At 42.5% G+C, this 27,953-nt stretch overlaps 1 protein-coding gene across 1 annotated transcript; it reads right to left on the bottom strand.

The window, feature by feature from the left end:
* Positions 1-92: 92 nt before the first annotated feature.
* On the bottom strand, positions 93-26,824 carry LOC114052650 (5-hydroxytryptamine receptor 3C-like). Its single transcript, XM_027875361.1, has 11 exons — positions 26,782-26,824; positions 11,213-11,397; positions 10,420-10,464; positions 9,693-9,802; positions 9,100-9,269; positions 8,315-8,475; positions 5,050-5,254; positions 4,662-4,874; positions 3,166-3,292; positions 2,752-2,856; positions 93-135 (listed from the first exon to the last, which is right to left on the bottom strand). The coding sequence occupies exons 1-11, from the start codon at positions 26,822-26,824 to the stop codon at positions 93-95; spliced, it is 1,407 nt and encodes a 468-aa protein (XP_027731162.1).
* Positions 26,825-27,953: the final 1,129 nt, after the last annotated feature.

The raw sequence follows: 27,953 nt of genomic DNA, 5'->3' as shown, positions 1-27,953 counted from the left end.
GGGCTCCCTGAAGCAGAGAGGCCATCGTGGCTCTGCTGTGCCTGAGGAATGAGTCACACGGCCCATGTGGGCTGTCTACGAGTGTCTGCCTGTCACCGGCACACTCTTTGTGAGAGCTCGCTCTTCCCACTGACTCTGAAAGTCATCAGAGCAGAGCACACCCCAGATCTATGGGGTGATGTTTTGTTCCTATGATGTTGTCTCTGAAAATGCCTTTGCTTTGAGCTAATTCTATCTATTAGGAGCTGGGTGGTACCGTGTGTACTGGGTGTATACAATACAGTGTACAGAGTGCTGGGACAGGAGCCAGGAAGACTCATCTTCATGAGTTCAAGCCTGGCCTCAGACACTTACTAGCTGTATGACCTTGGGCAAGTCACTTAACCCTTTTTGCCTCAGTTTTCTCACCTATAAAATGAGCTGGAGAGGGAAATGGCAAACCACTCCAGTATCTCTGCCAAGAAAACCCCAAATGGGGTCAAGAAGAGTCAGACAAGACTGAAATAATTGAACAATAACAAATTATATCTATTGGCAGACTATAAAAAATGTGCAGGGATGGGGGCAGGGGGAGGTCATGAGCTATATAGTTTTAGGAATAAGAACCTAGAGTGCCTTATGTCTGGGGGTGGTTGGCTCTCTGGAGAACCAAGCTGTGTGTGTATGAGGAGGGGGTAACAGCCAGGAGGGGAAACTGAGGAGGAACCTACGATACCACAGCCAGCAGAAGAAATGTGCCAAGTCCAAATAGCATAGGGTTCTTTCCAGCAGCAAAATTCAACACCCATTGGGGCAGGTTTGGTTTTGCTTTTAATTATTTCTAAAATGTATGTATATACAGAAATATTCCGATTTATGGCATGTCTTTATTCACTAGATTTATGTAAACTAACTGTTTCAGATGGAAGAGAAAAGAACATGGGGTTCTCATTATTTTTTTCCCCTAACATGTCTCCTTCGTTAAGGAATCTCCTACTGTCAGTGCTGAAAAGTACCAGCAGGGAAGGAGACTCAAGAAAGGTCAGGAGAAGTGTTATAACCAAAGGGAAGGTGGCTAGCCCCCCATCTGGAGTCCTTGATCCATTTTGCACACAAACCTCCTTCATAATTGAATTTACCTTTTTTGGTGGCCTGCCTGAGTGTGGTAGCTCATAGCCCACTGACATGCAATAAAAAGGGGGGTATCTCTTCCTGGTAGGGAGTGACTTTCTAGCTACCACCCCCCAGTAGATGGTAACAGAGATAGCAATAGTTGGAATTGAAAAAGCTGGCAAACTAAAGCCCAGCAGGAGTCAGGAGACCGGAAGATAACAATGGCTCACATTCATATTGATAGAAGATGCCCATCTACAGTGGGATGAAGAGACAGTGTGGCAGCAGAGATAACACACCCAGGTGAGAGCAACGAGATAACACAGTGAGAGGCCGTCAGAGATTCTGCTCTTCCAAGATGTAAGCTGGCCCAGCCATGAATGGTCCCTGCCCACATGCATTCTTGGCATTCTCTTTCTTTTTATCTTTTTTTTTTGCTAGGCAATGGGGTTAAGTGACTTGTCCAGAGTCACACAACCAGTGAGTGTTATGTGTCTGAGGCCGAATTTGAACTCAGGTCCTCCTGACTCCAGGGCTGGTGCTCTATCCACTGCGCCACCTAGCTGCCCCAGGGTTCTCTTTCTCCCATATTTCCTGGCCCCCATGTTGCCCATGTGTATGCCTTCTGTGCATGTGCCCTGGTCAGGCATTCCTCATATTCCAGTTTCCTAAATCAGCCATGTTCTCTGCACATGGTCCCCACCTCACTCATGGTGCGGTAACCTGGACAGTGTATGCCTCATGGTGAATGGGGGGATAACGTTTTTAGTCACTTTATTCACTACGCTATTTCATTTTTTATTGAACTTAAGTTAAATTTTTAATTAAAAGTTGTTTGAACAAACTCATCCTCTGGATGGGTAGGGGCTCATGAGCTGTGTCTTTGCACCTCTCCAAAGTGCCTGGAATGAGGAATGGGGAGGTTCCTTTTCCATGTGACCAACATGTGAGAGGTTACTCCAGGTTCTACATAACTAATAAATATAATGATCTATTTTTTAAAATCCATCCTTTGCCTTTTTTAAAGCCCCTTTCCTATGAAATCATGTGGAGAATGAATAATCAGAAGAAGAGAGATAAGAAGAAGAGAAAAGCATCTCCTGATATCTGTTGGGCTTTAGTTTGCCAGTTTTTTCAAGTCCAACTATGATGGGAAAAGCATTAGGAGTTGAAAGTCCTGGATCTAATTCTGACTCTGCCTTTCACTGGTCTGTGACCTTGGATAAGTCATTTCCTATCTCCGGGCATCAGTTTACTTTCTTATATAATGAAGGGGATGGATTAGATGATCTCTAAAGTTTCTTCGATCGTTGACATTCCATGATTACAGTTAATAAGCAGCCTAAGTGATAGAGGAGAGAAGGAAAGTAAGTGTAGAAAGGTCAAATTAGAAATTTACAAAAAAGTTGTGTACACTTGTAAATACTTGATAGGAATGTAAAATTAAAACAAAACAGTTGTTTTCCCAAGAAAAGTCTGGGAAACAATCTGAAAAGTCTTAAAAAAAAAAAGATTCTCATTAGTCTGGGACAATAGACATTTTGCCATAGTCAGTGGGCAAGACTCATCCCAGGAGTCTCAGCTCATCAAAATGCTCATCTCTAAAATTCTGCCTGCTTATGAGAAAATACTCTGAGGCTCTGAGAAAATACTCCACACTCTCTGCAAAATGATTTATTAGGACAACTCAGTGATTGATGGCTCCCCTGGGCGGGATTCTTAGGGGCTAAAGAGGTTAGATCTGGATAGAAGGGGCAGAGGAAGCTGGAGGAGAGAAGGAACAAGGATATTGGCTTTAAAGGAGTCAGGAAAGTGCCTAGCACTGGGCTAAAGCTGGTTAGTAGGACTCGAGTGGGGGTGAACTGAGGCATGAACAGGAGTGACCATTGGGCCAGGGGAATAGGGGTGGTTTGTTGTTCACCGAAAGCCAGCGTAAGCAGATGTTAGGGGGTGGGGGGGTCACTGCACTTCTAGGAGCACCAGAGAACAATGACTGTGATGAGAGAGGAGCTCATGAACAGCAGATAAAGCCAGAAGAGCAGTGAGTCCAGAATCAGGCAGAACGTCCCCCACAAGTTAACCATCGGCTGCCCCTGGGCCTGCTGTTCCATTGGCGCCTTTGTTGATCCCAGGTCTCCATTTAGTCTGGCCTCGCTAGAGCCTGGTACCCATGCTGCCATAACCACTGGCTCCATCAGCCCTATAGAGAGAATCATGGATTGTTAGAAGTGTGTGTGATGTATGTGTGTGAATGTGTGTATGTGCATATGTGTATGTATGTGTGTATGTATTGTGTTGTGTGTATGTATGTGTGTATGTGCATGTATGTGTGTATGTATATATGTGTATGTATGTGTGTATGTGCATGTATGTGTTGTGTTGTATGTGTACGTATGTGTGTACATGTATGTATGTGTTGTGTTGTGTGTGTGTGTGTGTGTGTGTGTGTGTGTAAACCTCAGAAATCATTTAGTCCAAGTCCTACCTGAACCCAAGTGATTATATAAACGCTGCTGGAAGACTTCTGTGGGTGGGAACTCACTACCACCTGAAGAAATCTATTACAATTCTGGACGGATCTATTGCTTGGGAAATTTTTTCTTCTATCAAGCTGAAATCTGCAAATTCCAATCATTCTACTTCTTCCTTCTAGGTCAAACAGAACAATTCTGTTCCACCATCTACATGACAAGCCTTCAAAAATTTGAGATGGTTATCCTGTCCCCACTAAGTGAGAGGTAGCATGACGTAGAGGATAAAGTGCCAGATCTTAGGTTCAAATCCTGCCTCTGACATTTAATAATGTGTGTGTGTGTGTGTGTGTGTGTGTGTGTGTGTGTGTTTGTGTGTGTGTGTGTGACCATAATTAAGTCACTTCAACTCTCTGGGCCTTATTTTCCTCATCTGTAAAAAGGGAATGTTGCCTGTGGTGCCTACTTCCAAGGATTATTTGTGAAACTCAGGTATGTTTTGTGAAATTTAGAGGGCCACGTAAATTCCATCCACTTTTATTAATTGGCCCCCCCAGAACCAGGATTTGGTGTCCCTTCACCATCCTGGTTCCATCTCCGAGCACTTTTGCACTTATCACTGTCCTTCCTAAAGTGTGGGAACCTGAATTGACCAAAACATCCCTGATGTGCCCTGACTAGAATGAAGTTAGCTGGACAATCATCTCTTTTGTTTGCAACCCTGTGCTTGAATCAACGCAGCATCAGATTACATCTACTTCTCGGACAATCTGGCCAAAGTGTTGATTCATCTGGAATTTGTGCTCACCTAAGACCCCCAGATTTTTTTCATGTGATTTATTTTCTTGCCCTGTTTCCCCAATCCTGTACTTGTTCATTCGATTTTTTTTTTTGAACCCAAGCATAGAGCTTTACGTTTAAACTCCTTATGTTTCCCTTTGTTTCAGTTGGCCCATTGTTCTTAGCTTCCTATCACCTGAGGACAGGGGATCGGTCACGGGTTAAGAAGGATGTCTCAATTAGGAACAGAGAAGTGGAACTATTTAGGGTGCTGGGGCAAAAGAAGAGTAGTAGTGTCATTGCACTGATGCCAATTACCAGGCAGGTGGATGAGGCTGGGGCCTGTGCCCCTGGTTTCTTTCTGGGACCTCTTGTAGCAGTCTGTTGCTCTGAGGTAGCACCGCAGCAGTGAATGGAGCCAGTGGGGCATGGGTGGTGGCTGTGTAGTAACCAGATTCAGAAGGTAGGTGAGGAAGATAGCCTCCAGCAGGCTGACCACCATCAGGGACAGGCACAGAGCAAAGTACACACCTGTGGGTCATATGAGGGGGGGGCTCAGCGAGGAAGGGCCAGAGTGACTTTCACCTCCTCCTGTGGCCTCCTTCCCCAATCCCAACCCCAATCCTGTCATAATATTCTTTCCCAGGATCTCTTGCCCCCCAGACCCTCCCACTTCTCTCCTTCCCCACAGTGGAGGGAGCCATACTGATGAGCGCGGTGCCCCTGGCTGGCAATAAATCATTCATCATGAGCAGGAAGACCGTGTATCCCAGCAGCAGGGTCATCTTAAAAGGGGCTCGGTTGCCACTCTCGATTGGCAGGAAGAAGCTTAGGGCGTCGATTGCTATCAGAAATCCACTGGGCACCAGAAGGTTTATGACATAGAGTCTGGGCCGTCGCCGGATGGTCACCTGGAAAAGGAGAGGGGGAAGGAGGAAATGGAGAATGAAGGGTGTCTGAACTTGGGGGAGGGAGCAGTCAGGGATAGTCTGTATCAGAACTTCACAGTAAAGAAAGATTCCTTCCCTTTCTGCCTAAGCTAGGCCCTCTCATCTCAGACTCACCACCAAAGGTCTGCCTTTTTAAGAATTAGCACTTAACACAGTGCCTGGCACACAGCAGGTGCTTGATAAATGTTTATGGACTGACTGACTTACCTCTACCGTGGTGTGGAAAGTTTTTATCCTCCACTTTTACCATTGCCAGCTTTTTGATCTTTCTCCCTCAGTCCTGTCCCCACACAGACACCAGTGACAACCTTAAAGTCTAGATTGAACTGTGTCCCACACCTGCTTGGTCAACCCCAAAGACTCTCTATTGCCTCAAGGCTAAAACCCAAATTCCTATCTGGTCATGAGAGCCCTACACAGCCTGGCTCCAGCCACTTCCTGTTGGCTTACGGTGCATTCCTGGCCTTCACCCACTCGGGATTGTATCCGGACTGTGCTGGTTGCTGTTCCTTGGATATGCCATTCTATCTCCAGGATCTCCGTCTTTGTCCCAGCTGTCTTTTCCCTCCTCACTGCTGCCTCGTAGGGTCCCTAGCTTCCCTCAAGGCTCAGCACAAGGACCTACTTGTGAATTATACTGAACTATCCCTGCTCCAGGTGCTAGTACTATCCTCCCCAAAATTCCTTTATATGTTTACTTTTTATTTATTTTACTTACTTATGTAATCCCTATATCAAAAGCGCTTTAGAAACTACTATTGTCTCTTTAAGAAGCAAAGAAGAGTTATAGTTATAACTGGCTTCTCCGTATAGAGTCAAGAAAAATTCATGTTTTAACTTTGATCTTTGAGGATTTTGTAGAGAAGATGAGAAGGTGAAGAGGAACTTTTTTCCTGTTAGAACTGTCTTAACTCTTCTTTTACAAAGAAACATTATAAAAAGAATTTTTTTTTTAGGCAATTGGGGTTAAGTGACTTGCCCAGGATCACACAGCTAGTAAGTGTCAAGTGTTTGGTCTGGGGCTGGATTTGAACTCATGTCCTCCTGACTTCAGGGCCGGTGCTCTATCTACTGCACTATAAAAGAATTTTATGAAGGGTGAGTATAGAGGGAGACTCTTAAGAGTGAGGGCTTGAGAAAAGTTGAAGAGGTTGTTTTCCTGTCATGGTAGGAGAAAAGCTGAAGAATTCACAAAGAAAGAAGATGAAGATGCCCTTTATAGTACTGTAGCCTTTATCTTGTAAGGAAGATGAGGGGGATTCTTGTAAAGACTTTGTCATCCCAAGTATACTCAATGGTATGGGACTATGTTCTCAGAAGTGAAGAGAAGTCATCTGCTGCTACAGGGATGGTTTGAGATGACTCTAGCTGGGATCATTTGCACAGTTCAAATAATTATTATAAATTATTATATTACCATAAATAATTATCCATCTTTGTTTTATAATTGATAACATTATTAATGGGATAGGAGTAGGAATTGAACCTGTGATTTTATTGGCGTAGGAAACTCCAAGATGAAGAAATTCCCTCTAACAATCAATGCATTTGTACAGTTAAATAATTATTATAAATTACTATATGATTAAAAATGATGAACCATGTCTTTGTTTTATAATTAATTACATAATTAATAGGATAAGGATAGGAATTGGACCTGCGGTTTTATTGGCATAGGAAATTCCAAGATGAAGAAACTCCCTCTAACAACCATACAGCATCATACCCTCTCTTCAGCTTAGGCTTAGAGATTTGCCTGGACAGAACACTGAGAAGTTACCCAATTTCCCTAGGATCACACAGCCACTATGAGTAGGCAGAAATACTTGAACCTGGGTCTTCCTGGCTCCAAGGCCAGCCCTCTCCACTGTGACATGCTGTCTGTTGGCATTAAAGAATTTGCTATTTAGAGAGGTATGAAAATGACTATTAGAAAAGGTTTCTCCAGCTGATTTTATGAACTGCGGTAGAGATTCTAAGCTCATTTCATTGAGATATATGTTGAAGTTTTATTAATGAATCCCTGGATTACCCTACACCTAAGGAATATAAAATTAAATATGGGAATAAGTCCTTCGGGACTCCATGTGCCAAATCCTGAAATTGAACATCTAGTCTATGGTAATGTACCCACAGGCAGAACTATAGATCCCATACAGATTACTTAGCTAGAGTACATTTTCACTGTGGCTTCTCGGAACAACGCCTGACTTTCTTGTCTAACTCAACAATTATTCTGGACTTTCCTAGTAAGGGAGGAAGGGAAGACTGTGCTTTGTCTCACACCATTCAGTACAGTTAGGATAACAAAGTCTCTTAATAATAATCCTCTTTAAATTAAAAAAAAAAGAAAAACACAACAAAGAAAAAACACAACAAAAAAAGGAAAAAAAGAAAAAGAAAAAAGAAAAAGCAAAAATAAAAAAACACAAAAAAAGAAACAAAAACAAAACAAAACAAAAAAACAACCAATAATCCTTCTTGTCCTCTCCACAAGATAAAAGCTGCAATACTTTCAGAAACAAAGGGCATTTTGATCTTCATTCTTCATATCTTCTCCAGCTTTTCTCCTGCCATTCCAGGAAAACAACCTCTTCGGATGTTTGGGGGCAGTCAGGACCTCTTATTGCTCACCAAATCTGGTGATAATTTTCTAGTTTCATAGATCTAGAAGTGTCTTTAGAGTCATCTAGTCATTTTCCAGATGAAGAAACTGAGACCACAGAGCTTAAGTGACTCACCTCAGCTTATATAGGAAGAAAGTCTGGACTTGAACTCAGGGCCTCTGACTTGAGGCATCTAGATGGCCAGCTCCATTCTTGACATTTGTGCTGCTTATAGGCCCTTCCCTACACTTTCTGCCCATCTGCCAGTTCTCCTCCAGTACAGATGGGAAAGAGAGCATGCTTAAGTCATGGGACCTGCTAAGATGGATGCTAGCCCTCTATTGGGTGCCTCAGGAACAGGTCACAATGGCATTGCTTGGGGAGAAGGGATCAAAACAAGTATATCTGGACTTACATAGAACATGATCTGGTCATAAAGACTGGAACCCACTGCCAACTTTGGGGTTGCTTTGTTGATGCCTAGGAGTTCCCACTCCCCTTGAGTCCGGATGACATCACGTGAATTGTCCGTGATCTCCCACACTTCCTTTTCCATGCCCAGTAACAGGTTATCCACTGCAGAGGAGATCCAAGTGAATCAGCAGTGCTGGGACTGAGGGTAAGTAAGGTAGACTGGCATTTGGGTCCTGTGTCCTCAGGAGGACATTGAGGGGCACTTTCAAATACCATTTTCTACAAATGCACACACTCTTCACACCTGAAAGTGCCATTCTCCATGGCATATCAGTATAGATTTTGGGCTCAGCAGTGAACCTCCAGTGGACAGAGACAAGCAGGGGTGCAGATTTCATCCTCATTTTAGGGTGCCCAGATGCCTGGTTCCCACTCTGCAAATCTGTTTCCAAAATTGCTCCTGGCTCAGCCATCCCCACCATTTTGGGCCTTCCTCATCTCTTCTAATTTCCACAAATCCCCTTCAGCTCATTTTCAATATCATCTTGAGACCCTTTTCTGGGTCTTTCTATCGCTTGTGATTTGGAGAGTGTCAACCAATAATAATAATAATAATAATAAATAACTAATATATATAGTGCTTTGTTTGCAAAGCATGCCATATACACACCCCCACCCCTACCCCCACCCCGTCTCGTTAGATTTGACCAGTATTTATGAAACGCCAACCATATACCAAGCACTGTGCTAAGCACTGGAGGGTCTATGAAATCCCACCACACTGACCTGTGTACAGGAAAGAGCTGAAGGTTAGGGTGCAATTCTGTTGGTCGAAGGGGAAGTAGAAGATGTCCAGATTACAGATGCTCGTCACCTTCATGGGTTTATCATACTTGATCTGGCCGTTACTGTGCACATATGCCGACAGACTGGGTGGGGTCTGGTCCACATCCACGCTGCATAGGAGAGGTGTGGGAAGCAGAACCACAGATCCTACAGCCAGAGCTGGACCTCACAGTCCATCTAGCCCAACCCCTTCAACTTTACAGATGAGGAAACTGAGGCTCAGGCAGATTAAATGACTTGTCCCAAGCATCACAAGTGGGATTTGAACCCAGGTCCTCTGACTCCAAAGCCATTGTTCTTTCTATCACTCTGTATACTTACCTTCTAGTTCCTTCTCCCTTTCTATTTTTGCCAAGATGTCATAGTCTGGTCATACTGTGCTCCCCAATTCTCCCCCACTCCCCAGCCTCTCTTCCATCCCACTATTCTAGTCCTGGATGCCCACATCCTGTTGGTGTGTCCTCTTCGGGACACTGTCCTTCCCTGAGGGATGGGGGAGGAGTCCCTCTTCTTCCTCTTGGCCTAATACCCACAACTCTACGATGAAGATGTCCGGGAGCCAGAGGTTCTTTGCCGCCACACTGATCTTGGTGAGGCCCCCACACTCTTCTGGATTCCAGCTGATGAATGGATTGTCCCAAATCTAAAGTCCAGAACAGTGGAGAATGGCTAAAGATGACCAGGGCCGGCTGGCTGTCTAGATAAGTGTCTCTTTCCCTTGTCATGCCCTCTCAAACTCTGATCTTTCCACTCTCTCACTTCTAAACCCTGGACGCACAACAATCTCCTCACTATTGAGCAAGGTCCCACCTTTCTCCCCAGTGGCTTCAATTCCAGGGAGACCTTGAGTGGAGTTTCCAGCACTCTCGAGTTGAGAGCCTGTGTTCACCTCCTGACCTCTGGCCCTTTGGTCTGGGCTGCCCACCTTCTCTGGGCCTTTCTTCCATCTCTGCCTTCTTGGCTGGCTGGCTGCCCAGGAAACTTTGTTTGTCCAGTCAACAAACATTGATCAAGCCCATACTCGGTACCAGGTGGCAGGCTAAACACTTAGAGATCCAAACAAAAAGCAAAGGCCATCCCTGCCCCCAAGGAACTTACACCCTAATGGCGGAGATCAACTGTACAGAGGGAGGTCTGGGTAGACACAGATGACTGACTCAACGTGGAGTGGCCTAGTCTAATTCCCTGGGCCCCAACAGCCATGATAAATGTGATCCAAGGAGCAGAAGAAATGGAACTCAGCAGGGGAATTGGCCTTACCATATTCACCCAGAGAAAAGACGTCAGCAGCTGAATATGGGCATCCTAAGGGAAGAGGGTCCCATCAGGCTCGAGGAGCCCAGGAGGACCAGCCTCATGCCAGCTCCTTTTCTTATTCTTAAGTTCCTAGGCTATCTATCCCATGTGACAAATATGTCTTTCAGCCATAAGCCAGGGAATGAAGATGAATCCAAGCAGATAAATAAGCCAAAGAGACGAGAGTAGGGTTTGGGGCAGGGGTAACAATAATACTGCTTGGCATAAAGGTTTGAAAAGCACTTTATGCATGATATGCTTTACAAAATATCTTACACTTTTTACAAGTGGGGAAACTGAGGCCAGAGAGGCTCACATAATGCCTATGAAATCTTCCACTAATGTGGATATCCTAACAATTCCCATTTTACAGATGAGGAAACTGAGTCTTAGAGATTTCAAGGGACTTGCTGACCATTATTATCTGAGTCCCAGAGCTAGTAAGTGTCACAGGCAGGATTTGAATTCAGTTGTCAGCTCACTCTAAGTCCAGTGCTTTATCCACTGCCCCGTGGAGACCATTGGGTCTGGGCTGCTGGTGGAAAATTCCTGATAGGATTCAACTTGGGAGAAATTGAATTCATTGCAGAAAGGTCATCTTGGGCTAGACCTACACGGGAAAGTGACTTGTCTACCACCACACAGGTAACCAGAGGGCCAGGAAACTGGAACCAGTCCTCTGACATCAAGGCCAACACTCTTTCCATTATCCTCCCTCCATATTTGGGGTCCCGGGAGGTCAGGGCTCAGGACTCACCACATCCAGAATGGCAGACAAGGTGAAGGAGATGTTGACCAGAGTGGGAACGCTGTTGTTGATAACTGGACGGAAGGCCTTCCTATCAAACACCGACTGGAAAGCTGCAGGGTCCACCCCATACAGGTCAAATCCCGTGCAATTGATGGTGTAGGCATTACCGCTGCCAGTGTGGGGTGGGGAACCTGGAAGACAGAGAATACCACTCGTGTGGTTTCTTACATGAGAGGGCCACAGGCTCTGGGTTGTGGTGACCTTTTCAGAGGGAAGACTGAAAGGACATATTAAGGGATCCATGCAAACCTTCCCCAATCTCCAGGTGACCACTGATTCACAGTGAGCTGATTCTCAGTGCCCTCAGACCAGGGCATATGAAATGGTCTCGTAGGCAAATGGCTGGAAGCTGTTGTGGTCGGTAGTTCTCAGGCCTCACTTCCTGTAGGGTTCCTGCCGCTATGCAAAACCTACCTGAAAAGGCAGCCCTGGGTCAGTGATGGCCTACCCCCAACCTCCCCAGACTTGTGGGCCATCCCTAGGATGTCCTGCCTTGCCCTAGACCTTCCATCCGGGTCAAGGAGCAATCGGCCTTCATTTCCTCTCACCACCCAGGTCTGTCCCCTTGTGCAGGAATGCAAAGAAGCAAGGAAGAGATTATCTGGGCGATTATTATCATTATTGTCACAATTCAGGGTGTTATTTGTCGTATAGGATATTACCTGGCCGTGCACTCAGAGAATCCCATCTCAGAAGGAGACGGGGCCTCAAAGGCCATTTCCTCTGACATAACTGAAGCAGAAACCGCTCCACATTTTTTTTTTTTAGATCGAGCTTGTGTCTTCATTGGGACAGAGAACTCTTTCTACTGGTATAGATCAGGTGCTTGAGAAAGAGAAAGACAAAGTGATTTGCCCATGGTCACAAAACTAGAAAATGTCTGAAGTGGCCTTCCGAGGCCAGTGCTCCATCTCCTATTTCAATAGATAAGAACCAGCCTCAGAATCATGGAGATCTGTGTTCTAGTCCTATCTCTAACACACACTGGATGTATGGTCCTGGGCAAGTCACTTCACCTCCAAATGCCTTCATTTTCTCCTCCATAAAAGGAGAACTTGACTTACGGCCGCTAAGATCCCTTCCGACTCTCGATCTAGGAAAATAGTAATGATAGCTAGCATTTTTGTAGTATTGTAAGTTTGCAAAGTGCCTTCCAGATATTATCTCATTTGATAACAACAACCCTGGGAAGGAAGTGCTGTTATTATCCCCATTTTACAGACGGGGAAACTGAGTCAGGCAGGGGTCAAGTGACTTGCCCAAAGTGACACATCTCTAACTGTATGAGGCTGGATTTGAACTCAGGCCCTCTTGACTCCAGGGTCAGCGCTCTAGGTACTGCACCACTTCGTCTCGTGCTTACATCTAAAGACCCCGTTTCCTTGGGAAGGGTTCCCTTCCCTTGAAGCTGCCCATTCCATTGCAGAGAGCTCTGATTGTTAGGGTTTTTTTCTCTGCTGGTAAGTCTAAATTTTCTGCTCTGCCTTCTCTAGTCATTTCCTCCAACTTCTAATCTCTCGGACCAAAGAAAACAAATCTAATCCCTCTTCCATATGACAGGCTTTCAAATACTTGAACCCAGAAAGAATGTCCTCCCTGAGTCTTCAAAGAATTATAGAATGAGACTTGGAAAGGTGCTCATATAGTCCAACCCCCTCATTTTACAGATAAGGACTGAGTCCCAGAGAAGAGTAATTTGCTTAAGGCGTACCTACGTAGTGCAGTGGGTAGAGGGCCAGACCTGGAGTCAGGAAGACCTGAGTTCAAATCCAACCTCAGATACTTATTAGCTGTGTGACCCTGGGCAAGTCACTTAACCCAGTTTGCCTCAGTTTCCTCATCTGTAAGATGAGCTAGAGAAGGAAATGGCAAACTACCCCAGCATCTTTGCCAAGAAAACACAAGAAAATGGACGTGACTGAAAAATGACTCAACAAAAATTTGCTCAGGATGGGCACAGCTGGAATTTAAACCCAATTCCTTCAACTCCAGAGCCAGCATTCTTTCTTCTCCAGGTTAAGTCTCTGCTTCCTTAACTGTGCCTTGAATGGCGTGATGTCCAGGCCCTTCCCTTATCCTGGTTGCCTTCCTCAGATTGCATTTGTCATGGCCTTGCTCTTTCTAAAATGAGGCAGCCAGAACTGAACCCAATACCCGTGGAGGTGAGCTGGCCAGACTATCACCTCCTGTCTTCTGGCCCCTGAGCCTCCCTTCATGTAGCCTTAGCTTGCATTAGCTTTTCTGACATTTGTGACACGCTGTTGATTCATGTTGTTCCTGCATCCCACTAGACCCCCAGTTCCTCTTCACATGAATTGTTTTCTTGCCATGGCTCCCATGTTCTACACTGTGAAGTTGGTATTTTGAGTCCAGGAGTAGTATTTGATATTTATCCCAATTAAATGTATTTTTTTTTCATATTAGACTTGTCCTATCCTTCTAACCCATCAAGATTTTGGGGAGCTCAGTTGTGTTATCTAACAATAGCTGTCCCTCCTTGTGCTACTTCATCTACAGATTTAATGAGTATGTTATTTAGTCCTTCATGCAGTTATCAGCAAAGATGGTGAAGAAAGCACCAAAGGGAGAGCCTTGGGTTAGCCCTTTAGAGGCTTTGTTCTACAGGGTTCCCAGACTCAGTCATCTTTCCAAGGAACCATGGAAGTCACCATCACCAACATCTGGGGCCCTCACTGATTAATTACTCTGTGTCCAATTCAATGGAACTCATTAAGCGCCTATTCTGTGCCAGGCACTGTGTTGGGTGCTGGGCTCACAGAGACAAAAATGAAACAATCCCTGCCTTTGAAGAGTTTATATTCTATTATGTAGATGGATCCCATCAGACGACCTACAGATCTAATCTCTTCTTGGGCCAGGGGCAGAATCCCTTGAAGGGGTGTCTTCTAGTGGTGCCAGTTATCATTTCTCATTTAATATAGTCTTTGACCCTCCTCCTGCCATATCCCCCTATCCCTTTGTAATATAAATGGCAAAAAAGATCCCAATGAGTACAAAACAGAAGTAGGAAGATCTGGTTTGGGGATTCAGTGTCTCCACTTGCTGGCTGTGTGACCTTGACCATCATATCTCAGTTTCTGATATGTAAAATGAGGCTAATGAGACCCACACTACTAGCCTCACAAGGTTATTTTGAGTAAAGCACAAAGTGCTTGGGAATAGAGATAGAACTGGACTTATAATTTTCTCAGTAAAGGGAACTTCCAGGTGAGGAAACTCCCTCTACCAATACAAATCGACCCCAGCTCAGCAACTTATGGTCCATGAGAGTTGCCGAGGACATTGAGAGATTGTGACTTGCCTAGGGTCACACAGTCAGCTCCAAGGTCTGAGGGCGGCTCTCTATCCTTTATGCCATTCTGCCTTTCATAAAATACATAATAAATATGATAAATAAATTTGTAAATAATAATAATAAATGTATAAACCCATCTATTTGTAGCAGCCCTCTTTGAAGGAGCAAAGAACTGGAAACAAAGTAGACACTCCTTGATTGGGGAAATAGTTAAACAAACTGTGGCATAGGAATATAAAGAAATGTTATTATGTTGTAAGAAATCATGTATATAACGGATACAAAGAAGTATGAGAAGACCTGTATGAAGTGATACAAAGTAAAACACATAGAACCAAGAAAGCAAATCTACCCAATGATTACAACAATGTAAATAGAAAGACTAACCACCACAAATCAATTGAAACCAAACTCTACGCGATTATGATGACCAACCTTGGTTGCAAAGAAGAGATGTGAGAAGGCCCCTCCCTTCCCCCATAGACTTCATTGCATAGGTGGGGAACTATGGGTGTGGAGTGCTGAATATGTTGTCATACTTTTGGGGGTATGTTGATTAATATTGCTTATTTCTCCCTTTTTTATCCTTTCTTATAAAGGATTGCTCTCTGGGAGAGCAAATAGAGGGACGGGTTGTTGTTCAGTTGTTTTCAGTTGCATCCAACTCTTCATGACTCCATTTGGGGGTTTTCTTGGCAAAGACACTGGAGTTGTTTGCCACTCCTTTTCCAGCTCATTTACAGATGAGGAAACTGAGGCAAACAGGGTTAAGTGACTTGTCCAGGATCACACAGCTAGTAAGCGTCTGAGTTCAGATATGAACTCAGGAAGATGAGTCTTCCTGACTCTAGGCCTGGCACTCTATCCACTGTGCCACCTAGCTGCTCCCCTAGAGAGATGGATACATTTGGAAATATAGGTGATGTAAAAACAAAATCTATCAATAAAATTTTTTAAAAATATATTTCAGTATCACTTAATCCACATCACTTGTCTCCAGAGGTTGGGAGATAGCATAATGCAGGTGTATTAGTTTTAATGTCAGTGGGCACCTGGATACTGTGGGTATGGGTGCTTTACCTGGAATGAAAGAATTAGAGAGGTGGGCAGCAGAGATGAAGTGGCTAAATAGAAACAGAGGGAGGTAGTCCAGAAGGGTCAAGGCCCAGCATAATTAAGTTTCTATCTGGGACAGGAGCAAAGTCAAGAGATAGGTATGATAGGGGGGAAAATCAAATGAAGGGGTTAGGGTGAAGCCAGCTCTGCTCCATCCCCATCCCCGGTTCCCATCTTACCTTGAAGCAGAACACAGAGAATCAGGCAGAGGAGAAATCCCTCCCTGGAACGCTGCCTCTCTCCCATCCCTCTCTTGTCAGAGCCGCTCTGGGGACTTGCCAGGGGGCAGGGGCACAGCAGAAATAAAGGACCAACAGCCACACCTCAGGTCCTGACTTTGAATACTACTGGTGTCAGGTCACACTTGCCTCCTCATTGGCAAGTAAGCTCGGTGGCTTGAGAGTGTCAGCAGAAGAATACCTCACCCTAGGCCTGCAACTCAGAGGCCAACAGGAAGCTGGGAAATCAGGGCAGAAAGGAGCTTGGTTGAGGATTATGTGGTTATTGGATCATGACCAATTGGTGGACAGTGAATAGAATACTGAGCCTGCAGTCAGGAAGATCTGAGTTCAAATCCACCCCCAACTCTGTTTACCTCAGTTTCCCCAACCATAAAATGGGGATAATAAAAGTGCCTACCTTGAAAGGTTGCTGTGAGGATCAAATGAAATGTTTGTAGAAAGTACTTAGCACAGTGCCTAGACCACAGTAGGTCCTATATACTTATTCCTTTCCCCTTCCTCCAAATAATGGCCTTTATGTACCTGACAGTCATATATAAAGTGTGGCTATAAAGTCAGGGAAGCCTGGAATCTTAGAGTGGGATTTGAGCTCAGAGTTCAGTTAGTTTAACTTCCTACCTGAATAGGAATCCACTCTGCAACACCCTGACAAGCGATCCACCAGCCTCTGCAAAAGATCTGGCTCAAGTGTGCCTTACTCAAACTTTCTATTGATTCACTGGCCTTGCTACTGCTCTACATTGTTTTGTGAACTGACCTGCTCACAATCTTCCATCATAATCTTTTGTCATGTTCTGCAAATGAGTTTATATTCTAAACCCATTTTGCCCTTGGCAAAGAGATCAAGTATTTCTTGCTGGCTGGTTTGTTTTCTGGGATCTTTTGACCTCCTTATTGTGATGATTGATTTGTATCAGTTATAGGACACAGTAATAGTTTTGTGTGTTTTTTTCTTCGTCCATTTCCCATTTTTTTGGTAACAGTAGATGTTTTTGGAGTAGCTCAGGTTAGAACTGCTGTAATTCCACCCAATGTCTTCTCATGTTTCTCCTTTCTTTTGATTTGCTATTAATTCTTAAACTATGCTCTACAAAAATAACTACCATATTGGTATCTGGGCATTTCCTGTCTGGTAAATTGATCAAACGGGGGGAAGGGGTGATGAGGTTCAGTATACATCCCATCTGGTGTCTTCTGACTGTCTTCTAAAAGAAAGTATGAGGCTTCTAGTTCCACTCTGAGCTTATAAGTCATCGATCCCTTAAGGCCGTTTCTTAATCCTCAGCCATATTTTCTAATATTCTTTTTCATCATCTTCTCCTTGCACCAAAGTCATTGAATATAAGTCTGGATGTTGACTTGGTTTAGAAGATAGTGCCAAACTCTTGGTGGACTTTCCCAGCCTCTTCATCCTCTGCAACAAATGTTGGCACAGAAGCTGCATTTGTCTTCCTGGCAGTTTATTTACTTATGCTAATAATGCACTCTATAAGACAAGATGGAAGGCCAAGTGTTCCATGAAATGATGATTCTTGTTCCTTTCAGCCTCATAATGAAGCAAACTGCCAACTCCTTCATTTGATTTCCCAGAGAGGACCTTTGAGCCACCCCTCCCTTTGTCTGTGACTTCCTTATGTCTTTTGGATTCAATGATATCATGAATATCAATGTTAGTATGATTTATTTTCTCCCGTAGGATTCGATTCCATGGTCACTGGATCAGGGCCTCACACCGAGATAACCAACCATTTAGTTACTAATTATAGATGATCTGAAAACTGTGTGATTCTTATCACCCTCTGTGGATGATAATATAATAACTTCAGTCAGTCAACCATTAAACATTTATTAAGATCCTATGTTCCAGACACTGGGCTAAGTATAATTTAACATGGGTATTGATCTTTGTAATTTACAAAGCATTTCCACAGATATGATTTTAGGATCTCAATAGCCCTATGAGGTAGGCAAATCAACTATTATTATGCCTCCCATATTACAGATGGGCAAACCAAGACTCACAGAAATTAAGTGAATTCCTCAAGTCATTGCAATTGGCATGTGGCAAAGCTAGTGTCCTGGAGACAGCATGAAAGGTGAAAGGAGTCTCGGCTCTGGAGTCAAATCTAGGTTCAAATATTACCTCTGATGCCTACTACTTGTGTGACCTTGGGTAAGCCACATAGCTTGAGTTTCCTCAAATGTAAAATAAGGAGGTTGGATTGCATGACTCATGAGATCGCTCAAACTCTAGATTTAGTAAACTAAGTCACTTAACTTCCTTGGGCCTCAGTTTCCTCCTGTGTAAAATTAGGGAGTTGGACCAAATGGTCTCTCTGAGGTTCCTTTCAGCTCCAGAGCCGAGATCCTATGGCCCCAGTTGGGATAATAGTCCAGGGGAATTTCAAAACCAAATCTGATGCTCTTCCTCCTAGTCGCAGTGTTGATAGACAAGAGGTCATCGGGATGAGTGGCTGCTTTGATGACTGAAGGCCTTTTATCCTGACCAGGTCAAAGCCACTCAGTCAACTATGTTACTAAATACAGCAATACCTTCTGTGATTAGGGCAACTATGGCACTCCAATTTCCCTAGGCGGGGGAGTACTCTTCTTCATTCATGCAGAAGGGTCCTTTCATATTTTTTAAATGAAGCTAGAGGGTACTTTTTAAAAATTTTTATTTTCATTTTCAAATTCTTTCTCTTCCTCCACTCCCTCCCCCACCCATTGAAAAAACAAGAAACAATATATCTATTATACATACGAAGTCATGCAAAACATGTTTCTACATCAGCCATGTTATTTTTAAAAAAACCCAGAAAAATAAAGAAAGAGGGAAAAAATATGCTTCAGTCTGTACACAGAGTCTATTAGATCTCTATCTGGATGTGGATAGCACTTTTTATCATGAGCTCTTTGGAATTGTCACGAATCTGTTGTGAATGAAATTTAACAGAGGTAAACTGAGGTAATTTTCCAAGCAAAACATTATTTATTGACAGGGGCATGTGCCCTGATAATAAACAATAGGTCAAATGGCCCTGCTTCTGATTAGAAGACACTGAATTGAGGGTGCAATACATTGTTAAAAGCATACAATAAAGAACAGAACAGAAATCATCAAATTGGCCAGCATCACAGAGATAAAAGAACATTATTGGTTGCACCAAAGGAAGTGGGCATAGCCCCCACATGTCGTGAGGACCACCTCTAACTCTAAGGAATGCCTTTGTAAATGTACAGTTCCTAGCTGCATCCCGAGGTTGCTGATAAGGACAGAATTGCTAACGAGTAGGGAATCAGACAAGGCCATCTTAATCGTTAAAGATGGGATGAGATCAGATTGTCCTGGCTGCTCAGGGACACCCCAAAAACCTCAAAGGAAAGGCTAAGATAATGTTTTGTGAGAGCATTTAACTAGCAGCACTTGTGAGAAAGTTGAACTTTTGATGTCTAACTGGAGAGAGGGAGGGGCTGAACTTTAGCACAAAGAGGCACAGGCTTATTATATGGCATGCAGAATATGGTGACAGAAAAAAATCACAGAGTAAAATCAAATATAAAATACAGGATCAAGAATGAATTCCCTCAGATCATTGTATTGATCAGAGTTCCTGAGTTGTTCACTCATAGTAAGTTGATTATTATTACAATATTGCTATTACTGTGTACATTGTTCTCTGAGTTCTGCTCACTTCACTTTGCATCGATTCTTAGAAGTCTTCCCCAGTTTTTCTGAAACCATGTCCTTAATAATTTCTTATAGCACAATAATATTCCATCACAATCATAGGCCATAATTTGCTTGTCCATTCTACAATTGATGACATCCCCTCAATTTCCAATTCTTTACCACCACAAAAAGAGCTGCTATAAATATTTTTGTACATATGAATCCTTTTCCTTTTATCTCTTTAGAGTATAGACCTAGTAGAGGGATTGCTGAGTCAAAGCGTATTCACAATTTTATAGACCCTTGGGAATAGTTCCAAATTATTTTCCAAATATTCTCCAGAATGGTTGGACTAGTTCACAGCTCCACCAACAGTGCATTAGTGTACCTGTTTTCCCACATCTTCTCCAGCATTTGTCTTTTTCCTTATCTGTCATCTTAGTCAATTTGATGGATGTGAGGTGGTACCTCAGACTTGTTTTAATTTGTATTTTTCTAATTATTAGAGATTTAGAGCATTTTTTACATTTTTTACATATTGATGAGTTTGATTTCTTCTTCTGAAAACTGCCTGTTCATATCCTTTGACCATTTATCAACTGGGGAATGGCTTTTATTTTTACAAATTTGGTTCAGTTCCCTATATATTTGAGAAATGAAGCCTTTATCTGAGAAACTTGTTGTAAACCCCTTCTCCCTGCCCTGTTTCTTGCTTTTCTTCTAATTTTGGCTGCACTGCTTTTTTGTTTGCAAAACCTTTTAAATTTAATAAAGTCAAAATTATCTTCCCATGATCCTCTTTATCCACTGTTTGGTCATGAACTCTTCTCCATCCTAGGATCTGACTGGTAAATTTTTTCCATACTCTTAATTTGCTTATGATATCATCCTTTGGGTCTAAATCATATATCCATTTTGAGTTTATCCTGGTATACGGCGCAAGATATTAGTCTATGTCTAGTTTCTGCCAGGCTGCTTTCCAGTTTTCCTAGCAACTTTTTTTTTTTTTCAAATAGTAAGTTCTTGCTCCAAAAGCTAGCATCTTTGGGTTCATCAAACACTCAATTACTGTGCTTATTTCTTTCTGTATATTGTGTACCTAATCTATTCCATTAATCAATCACTCTATTTCTTATTCAGTGCTAAATTTGTTTTGGTGATTACCTTTCTTCACATTTTTTCATTGATTCCCTTGATAGTCTTGAACTTTTGTTCCTTCAGATGAATTTTGTTATTATTTTCTAGCTCTATAAAGTAATTCTTTGGTAATTTAATTGGCATGGCACTGAATAAATAAATTAAATTAGTACTGTCATTTTTATTATGTTGACTCAACCCACCCATGAGCAATTACTTTTCTGCAATTATTTAGATCTGTTTTTATTTATGTGAAAAGTGTCTTTCTAATTATGTCATATGGTTTCTGTGTGTGTCTTGGCATGTAGACTCCCAAATATTTTACATTGTCTGTAGTAATTTCAAATGGAATTTCCCTTTCTTTCTTTTCCTGCTGGGTTTTGTTGGTAGTATATAGAAATGCTGATGATTTGGGTAGTTTTATTTTATATTCTACAATTTTACTAAAGTTGTCCATTGTTTTGACTAGTTTTTTCTTTGACTCTAAGGTTCTCTAAGTATATCATCATAGGGTTCTCTTTCATCTGCAAAAAGTGATGATTTTGTTTCTTCATTGCCTATGTTTTCTCCTTCAATTTCTTTTTCTTGTGTTATTACTATAGCTAGCACTTCTAGTACAATGTTGAATAATAATGGTGATAATAGGCATTCTTGCTTCACCCCTGATCTTATTGGGAAGGCTTCTAGCTTATTTCCATTACAGATAATACTTGCTGACAGTTTTAGATAGATACTACTTATCATTTTAAGGAAAGTTCCACTTACTCCTATGCTTTCTGTTGCTTTTAATAGGAATGAGTGTTATATTTTATCAAAAGCTTTTTCTGCATTTATTGATATAATCATATGAATTTTGTTGTTTTTGTTATTGATGTGGTCAATTAGGCTGGTAGTTTTCCTAATGTTGAACCAGCCCTGTATTCCTAATATAAATCCAACCTGGTCACGGTGTGTGATCTTTGTAATATATTTCTGTAATCTCCTTGCTAGCAGTTTATTTAAAATATTTGCATCAATATTCATTAGGGAAATTGGTCTATAGTTTTCCTTTTCTGCTTTTGCTTCCTCTAGTGTCCTTCCATTTAAAAGAGGAAAATGATGTCTTTCGGTAGTTGAGTGGCTGGACCAATAGGAACGTAATTCTCTCCCACAGCAGAGCATCTGAGTTTTCCAAAAAGGCCTGGTTTTCTTTGGTTTAGTGTCTTTGCTATCCATGATGCAGCCATCCTCTGTGATGAGAATGGACACTTGGGGCATGAGTGCTCCATCTCCTTGGAGTCCTCTGGCAAAAGAGACAGTACTGCTATTAGGCAGCTACATGACATGTGAGACAGCACATGGAACTGGTAGTCAGAAAGATTGGAGTTCAAATCCTATTTTGAACCTAACAAATATTAGTAAATATGAACATTTCCACATGCCAAGCAGAAAAAGAGGATTGTATACAAAACTGTGACCTATTATAGACAGGTTTAAAAACTATATTAAATTTAACACGATAGTAACAAAACTGTTCTACATGTCTATGCCCCCATCTGAACATCCTTCTGCTCTCTTCTGTGATTTTTAAATGTCTCGCTGATGTTCCTTTCTGTTGTTGTTGTTGTTATTTTTGTATCACTCTCCTTACCTACTGCCTTCTCTCTCATAATTCTCTATTCAAAAGACAAAAACTTTCACCCATAATGAAGAAGTTTAGTCCAGCTAAACTGCTGACACATTGGTCTCCAAAAATGTATGACTCATTCTGCATTTCTAGCCTGTCACTTCTTTCCCAAGATATAGGAACATGTTTCCTTATCAGTCTTCTGGAGCCCTGGTTGGTCATGTGTTGATCAGAGTTTCAGTATTTCACAGTTGTTTTCCTTGGCAATATTGTTGTTATTGTATCAACTGTCCACTTGGTTCTGTTCACTTTACTCTACCAGTGAAGTAGCCATTATACCACTATGAGTGGTATCCACTCATATCATTTTCCCCAGGTATATGAGAATCTGTCCATTTTGTCCATAATGTTCCTACACCGTAATTTGTTTAGCCATTTGCATTTGATAAGTACCCACTCAGTTTCCAGTTCCTTGCTACAGTAACAACAAAAATGCTGCTAGTGCATCGTTCTTTTCTTTGATCTCCTTGGTATATAAACCTGTTAGGAAAATTGCTCAGTCAAAAGTAAGCCTAGCTGAGTGATTCAGGGGGAGTGAAGTATACTTCCAAACTGCTCTCCATGCTGGCTGGACCAATTCCTAGATCCATCAAGAGTACATTAGTGTGCCTATCTTCCCACAGCTTCTCCAGCAATTGTCATTTTCCTTTTATAAACATCTTTGCCACTCTGAGAGGTGTGAAGTGGAACCTCAGAATTTTCTTAATTTGCATTTTTCTTATTATTAGTGACTTGGAGCAGTTTTTTTATATGCTTGTTGATAGCTTGCATTCTTGCTTTTGAAAACTCCTGTTAATATCCTTTGATCATTTATCTAATGGGGAATGGCTCTTGCCCATTCAATTTTTTGAAACAGCACATAGCATGGAGGAACTAAGTAGAACGCTCTTTGGTTCCTAACCTGCAAGATTTTTTGTTTGTTTGTTTGTTTATTTGGTTTGGGGGAGGATGTTTTTTGTTTGTTTTTATCATTGGCCTTGTTCTTGCATGTAACCTTGGTTCCATGTAGGAGCATTTTGGCTGTCAGCTTATGAAATGTGAATTTGGATCAGAATCTTAGCCAGGGGCTAGTTATTATGAGTGAAGACAATCTAGTAAAAGAGACTAAAACAGCATAATTCATCTGAAAAAGATTTGGGGGTCTTGGAAGACAACAAGCTTGACATGTGCCAACAGTATGAATGGCAGCCAAGAAATTGAATTCCATCTCAGTCTGAATTAAGAAAGGAATAACATAGAAGGTAAGGGAGGTAAAGAAGTAAGACTTCAAGCCTCACTTTACTCCACCCTTATCAGATCACATCCGGAGTATTGTGTTTGGTTCACAGGAAATGAACCAAAGTTAGTGCTGAAGTAACCTTAGAGTTCTAGAGTTCAACTCCCTTCATTTCACAGATGAAGAAGCTGAGACTCAGAAACTTGAAGTAACTTGGATAAAAGCACACACAAGGAGTGACTGTGAGAGCCAGAATTTGAATTAAAGTCTTATGACCCCAGACAGCTAGGTGGTGCAGTGGATAGAGCCCAAGGCCCGTAGTCAAAAAGACTTGAGTTCAAATATGATCCAACACTTACTAGTTGTGTGACCCTGGGCAAGTCATTTAATCCTGCTTGCCTCAGTTTCCTTATCTGTAAAATGAGCTGGAGAAAGAAATGGCAAGCCACTCCACTATCTTTGCCAGGAAAACCCCAAAGGGTGTCACAGAGAGTCACACACACCTAAAATAACCCAACAACTTCTGACTCCAACTCTAGCCCTCTAATTCTGGGAACAGAGATTCCTTGGTCCCATATATACTAATGTACCATTATTGTCATTATCATCATCATCATTATTAATGCCAAAATGTTTACAGCAGCTGCTTTTGTAATAGCAAAGAATCATAGGTGACCCTGAGCATTTACATAATAGCACTCTAACACAATATCACTGTATTTATACAGTATCACTGTATTATATATACATATACATTGTATACATCACCATATTGTCTATATGATAGACAATATCACTATATTTATACAATATCACTGTATTATATACATATGTACATCGTACATACCATTATATTGTCTATATGATATATAATATCACTGTATTTATATAATATCACCATATTATATACATGTATGCAGTATATATATATCACCGTATTATCTATATGATATGCAATATTACTGTATTGTATACATGTATGCATTGTATACATTACCATTTTGTCTATATGATATATAATATCACTGTATTTATACAATATCACTATATTATATACATATATACATTGTATATACCACTGTATGTCTATATTATACACAATATCACTATATTTATACAATGTCACCATATTACGTATACTTATACATTGTACACACCACTGTATTGTACATATGATATATAATATGACTGTATTTACACAATACCACCACATTATATACATGTATACAGTGTATATATCAGTGTATTGTGTCTATGATACGTAAGCTCACTGTATTTATACAATCGCACCTCTCAGAACTTAGCTAGGATGGTCTTCAGACAACAGATACAAAGCCCATTTCCAGGCCTTTTTTGCTCAGCAGGACCTTCCAGAATTCCTAGACTCTTACTCTAGATCTGGAAAAGAGCTCAGACACCCTCTTGTCCCACCCTTTCCTTTTACAGATGAGGAAACAGAGGTCCCTAGAAGTCCCTAGAAACCCACAATTCCCCAGAGGTAAGTAGTAGAGTTAAGATTTGGACAAAAACCCCGATTCTAATTCTAGTCTATTTGACACTATACCCCACTGCCTCTCGTATGCTCTGCTGCCATAATCCTCAGGAGCCCAGGGTCCCCTCCTAGTCACTGCAAAGCTCCAGAGGACTTCTGTGGAGGGGCAGTCCTTACTGGCTCTCAACATTTGATGTAGCTTAAGAAAGCACACATTCTGCCCAAACATTACAGTGGTGGTTCAGGATCTTCTCTTCTGTTTTTAACTTGGGGTAATGCACATAGGAGGGGGTCAGGTGCACTCCCCAGCCCCCAATCCTATTTCCCAGTTGGCATGGCTTGGGGTTCACGTGTGTGTGTCCTCATGGGATAAGGGCAGCATCTGTGAATTTCCCCAGATTGACCAGGGCCTTCATTCAGAGCAATCAGGGGTCACAGTCACAGAGTAATTTACCAATGAGGAACCTGAGTCTCTGAGAGGGTAAGGTCACATTGCTAATGAGAAATCCCAGATTCAGAAAATCTGAGAGAAGTTGCTGGCTGGAGATTCATGGACCACAGAAACCCAGATTTAGGACTGAAAGGGACCTTCGAGATCACCTAATCCAACTCTCATTTTACAGCTGAAGAATCAGGCCCAGAGAGCTTAGGTTAAATGACCACTCCAAGGTCACCCAGGTGGTAACGGCAGAGCCAAGATCTGAACACAGATTTAGATTTAGAGCTGGAGGCACTTTAGAGGAACTTTAGGAGGAAACAGAAGCCCAGAGAAGTTAAGAGACTTGCCTAGTGGCAGAGCTGTTATTTAAACTCAAGTCTTCTGACTCCCAACAGGTAGTTGGTCTCTACACAAAAGTTGGTCTACACAAAAGAGTGCCATACCCAGCTCACTTTTGTTTACTGTCCCACAATAACCACAGCTATTGCGTCAGGAAGCTAGAGATTTGTTTGACTTAATGGGCAGGATCCTGGAACACCCAGAATGGAAGGGTGTTGGCCTACTTTCATAGCTGGGGATAGATGGAGCTGGGTGTTCTTGGTCACAAATCTTGCCAGGCCTGAAGGGAAAAGTTTTCTTGAAATAAAGGGCAATCTTCCCAAGTAGGGCCTTGCTCTCAGCCTGTGGGCCCTGGAAGGGAGTCTAGACTCCCTTCCGGTTGTCTAGAGAGCTGGGTTGTTGTAATGACAAAGGCCAAACAGGGCAGAGCTGGCCACTGCACACCCGAAGGTCCTGCTTCGCCAGCAGAGGGCAGTAGCAGTATGGCTGAATGCACTGGCCGGCAGCTGGAATAGACAACCAATGAGGTTTCTTTTTCTTTTTCTTTTTTTTAAAGGCAATTGGGGTTAAGTGACTTGCCCTGAGTCACACAGCTATAGTGAGGTTTCTTGTACTCTGGCCCCCTGAAACTTGGGGGTAATGAGCTAATCAATGCTAAAGGTCCCCAAATCCCTATAGACACAAAGCATTAGCATTTCAATGTTGATTCAGAGCCAGCAAAACATGGCATCTGACTCACTATAAGCAAACACAGTCTCTGCGAGCTGAAGGAATGAATACTTGGGACCATAGATCTCATTGGTGGAGGGAACTACTCTAAGGACACTTGGTCTGCCCCTTCAGATCAGCCCCTTCTCTACAGCTGACTGTCAGAGTCACCTGGTGCAGGGTGCAGACGATGGATCTGAGAGATCCCAGCCATGTCACCCCCGACTCTATAAGCTTCAATGGCTCTTTTCACTTCCAGGATCCAGTGACAAATCCTTTGTTTGGTGTTCAAAGCCCTTCACAACTTAGCACTACTGCCCCCATCTCCCCCACCCCCCCCCCACAAACACGTTTCCCTCCAGACTTTCCTCCCCACTGTGTACTTGTACATGTAGTAACAATGAATCTACTCCTTGCTGCTCGAGTTAGAAGGCACCCATTTCTCAGCTCTGGACATTTTCTCTGACTGTCCCTCAGTCCTCATCTTTGTCTCCTGGTTTCCCTGGCTTCCTTCAAGTTCCAGCTAAAATCCCACCTTCTACAAAATGCCTTCTCCAACCCTTACTTAATATCTGTTATTATTGCAACCTTGGGCAAGCCACTTACATTCTTGAAGCCTCAGTTTCCTCTTAAGTAAAATGGGTCTGGGGGAGATGAACTAGATGGCCTCCAAGGTGACTTCCAGCTTGAAATATCCTATCCTGTCCACTATGGCAGGTTGCCAATCATTGATGTGGTTGGGGGAAAGGATGGCTCAGAGTAGCAGATCAGCAGCAGGGGTCGTCTGAGGCAGATAAATAGACAGCTCGATGGCAAAGGATAGAAAGATGATAGGTAGATGGTAGATAGATTGATAGCTGGAGAAAGAGAGAGAGAGAGAGGGAGATGAGAGGTAGATAGAAGATAAATAGATAGATATAAATACCACTTCCTTTACCCCCAGTTATAAACTCTTGAATGGAACTGGCGGAAATCATTATATCATGCTTCCTGGGCCCAGCATAGTAGGCAATCTAGTATCTACTGGACCCTCACTTCAGCAAGGCAGATGTTCTATTCCTCCCTAATCTATCCCCTAGCCCATTCTCAACAGCAGCTGTTCCAAATCATCTCATTTTCCCTCAAGCTTCCTGGCACCCTTTGTCCCCACCCCTTCAGCTGCAGAACTCACTTCATACTTCACCAAAAAAAAAAACTGTTATAATTCCCCTAGAACTCCTCTTTCTCCTGTTCTTCCCATCTCACATGATTCCAACTTTCCTTACTATCTCCTCCTCACCAATCTGCAATGAAGACGTAGCCCTTCTCATGGCCAAGGTCAGAGGTAGCCCTTCTCATCAGCA

This window comes from Vombatus ursinus, unplaced genomic scaffold, assembly GCF_900497805.2.
Source record: "Vombatus ursinus unplaced genomic scaffold, bare-nosed wombat genome assembly UNPS02014808.1, whole genome shotgun sequence".
Taxonomy (NCBI): Eukaryota; Metazoa; Chordata; class Mammalia; order Diprotodontia; family Vombatidae; genus Vombatus; species Vombatus ursinus.
Note: the sequence above shows the minus strand (reverse complement) of the source record. Positions and strands in the feature narration are given on the sequence as shown.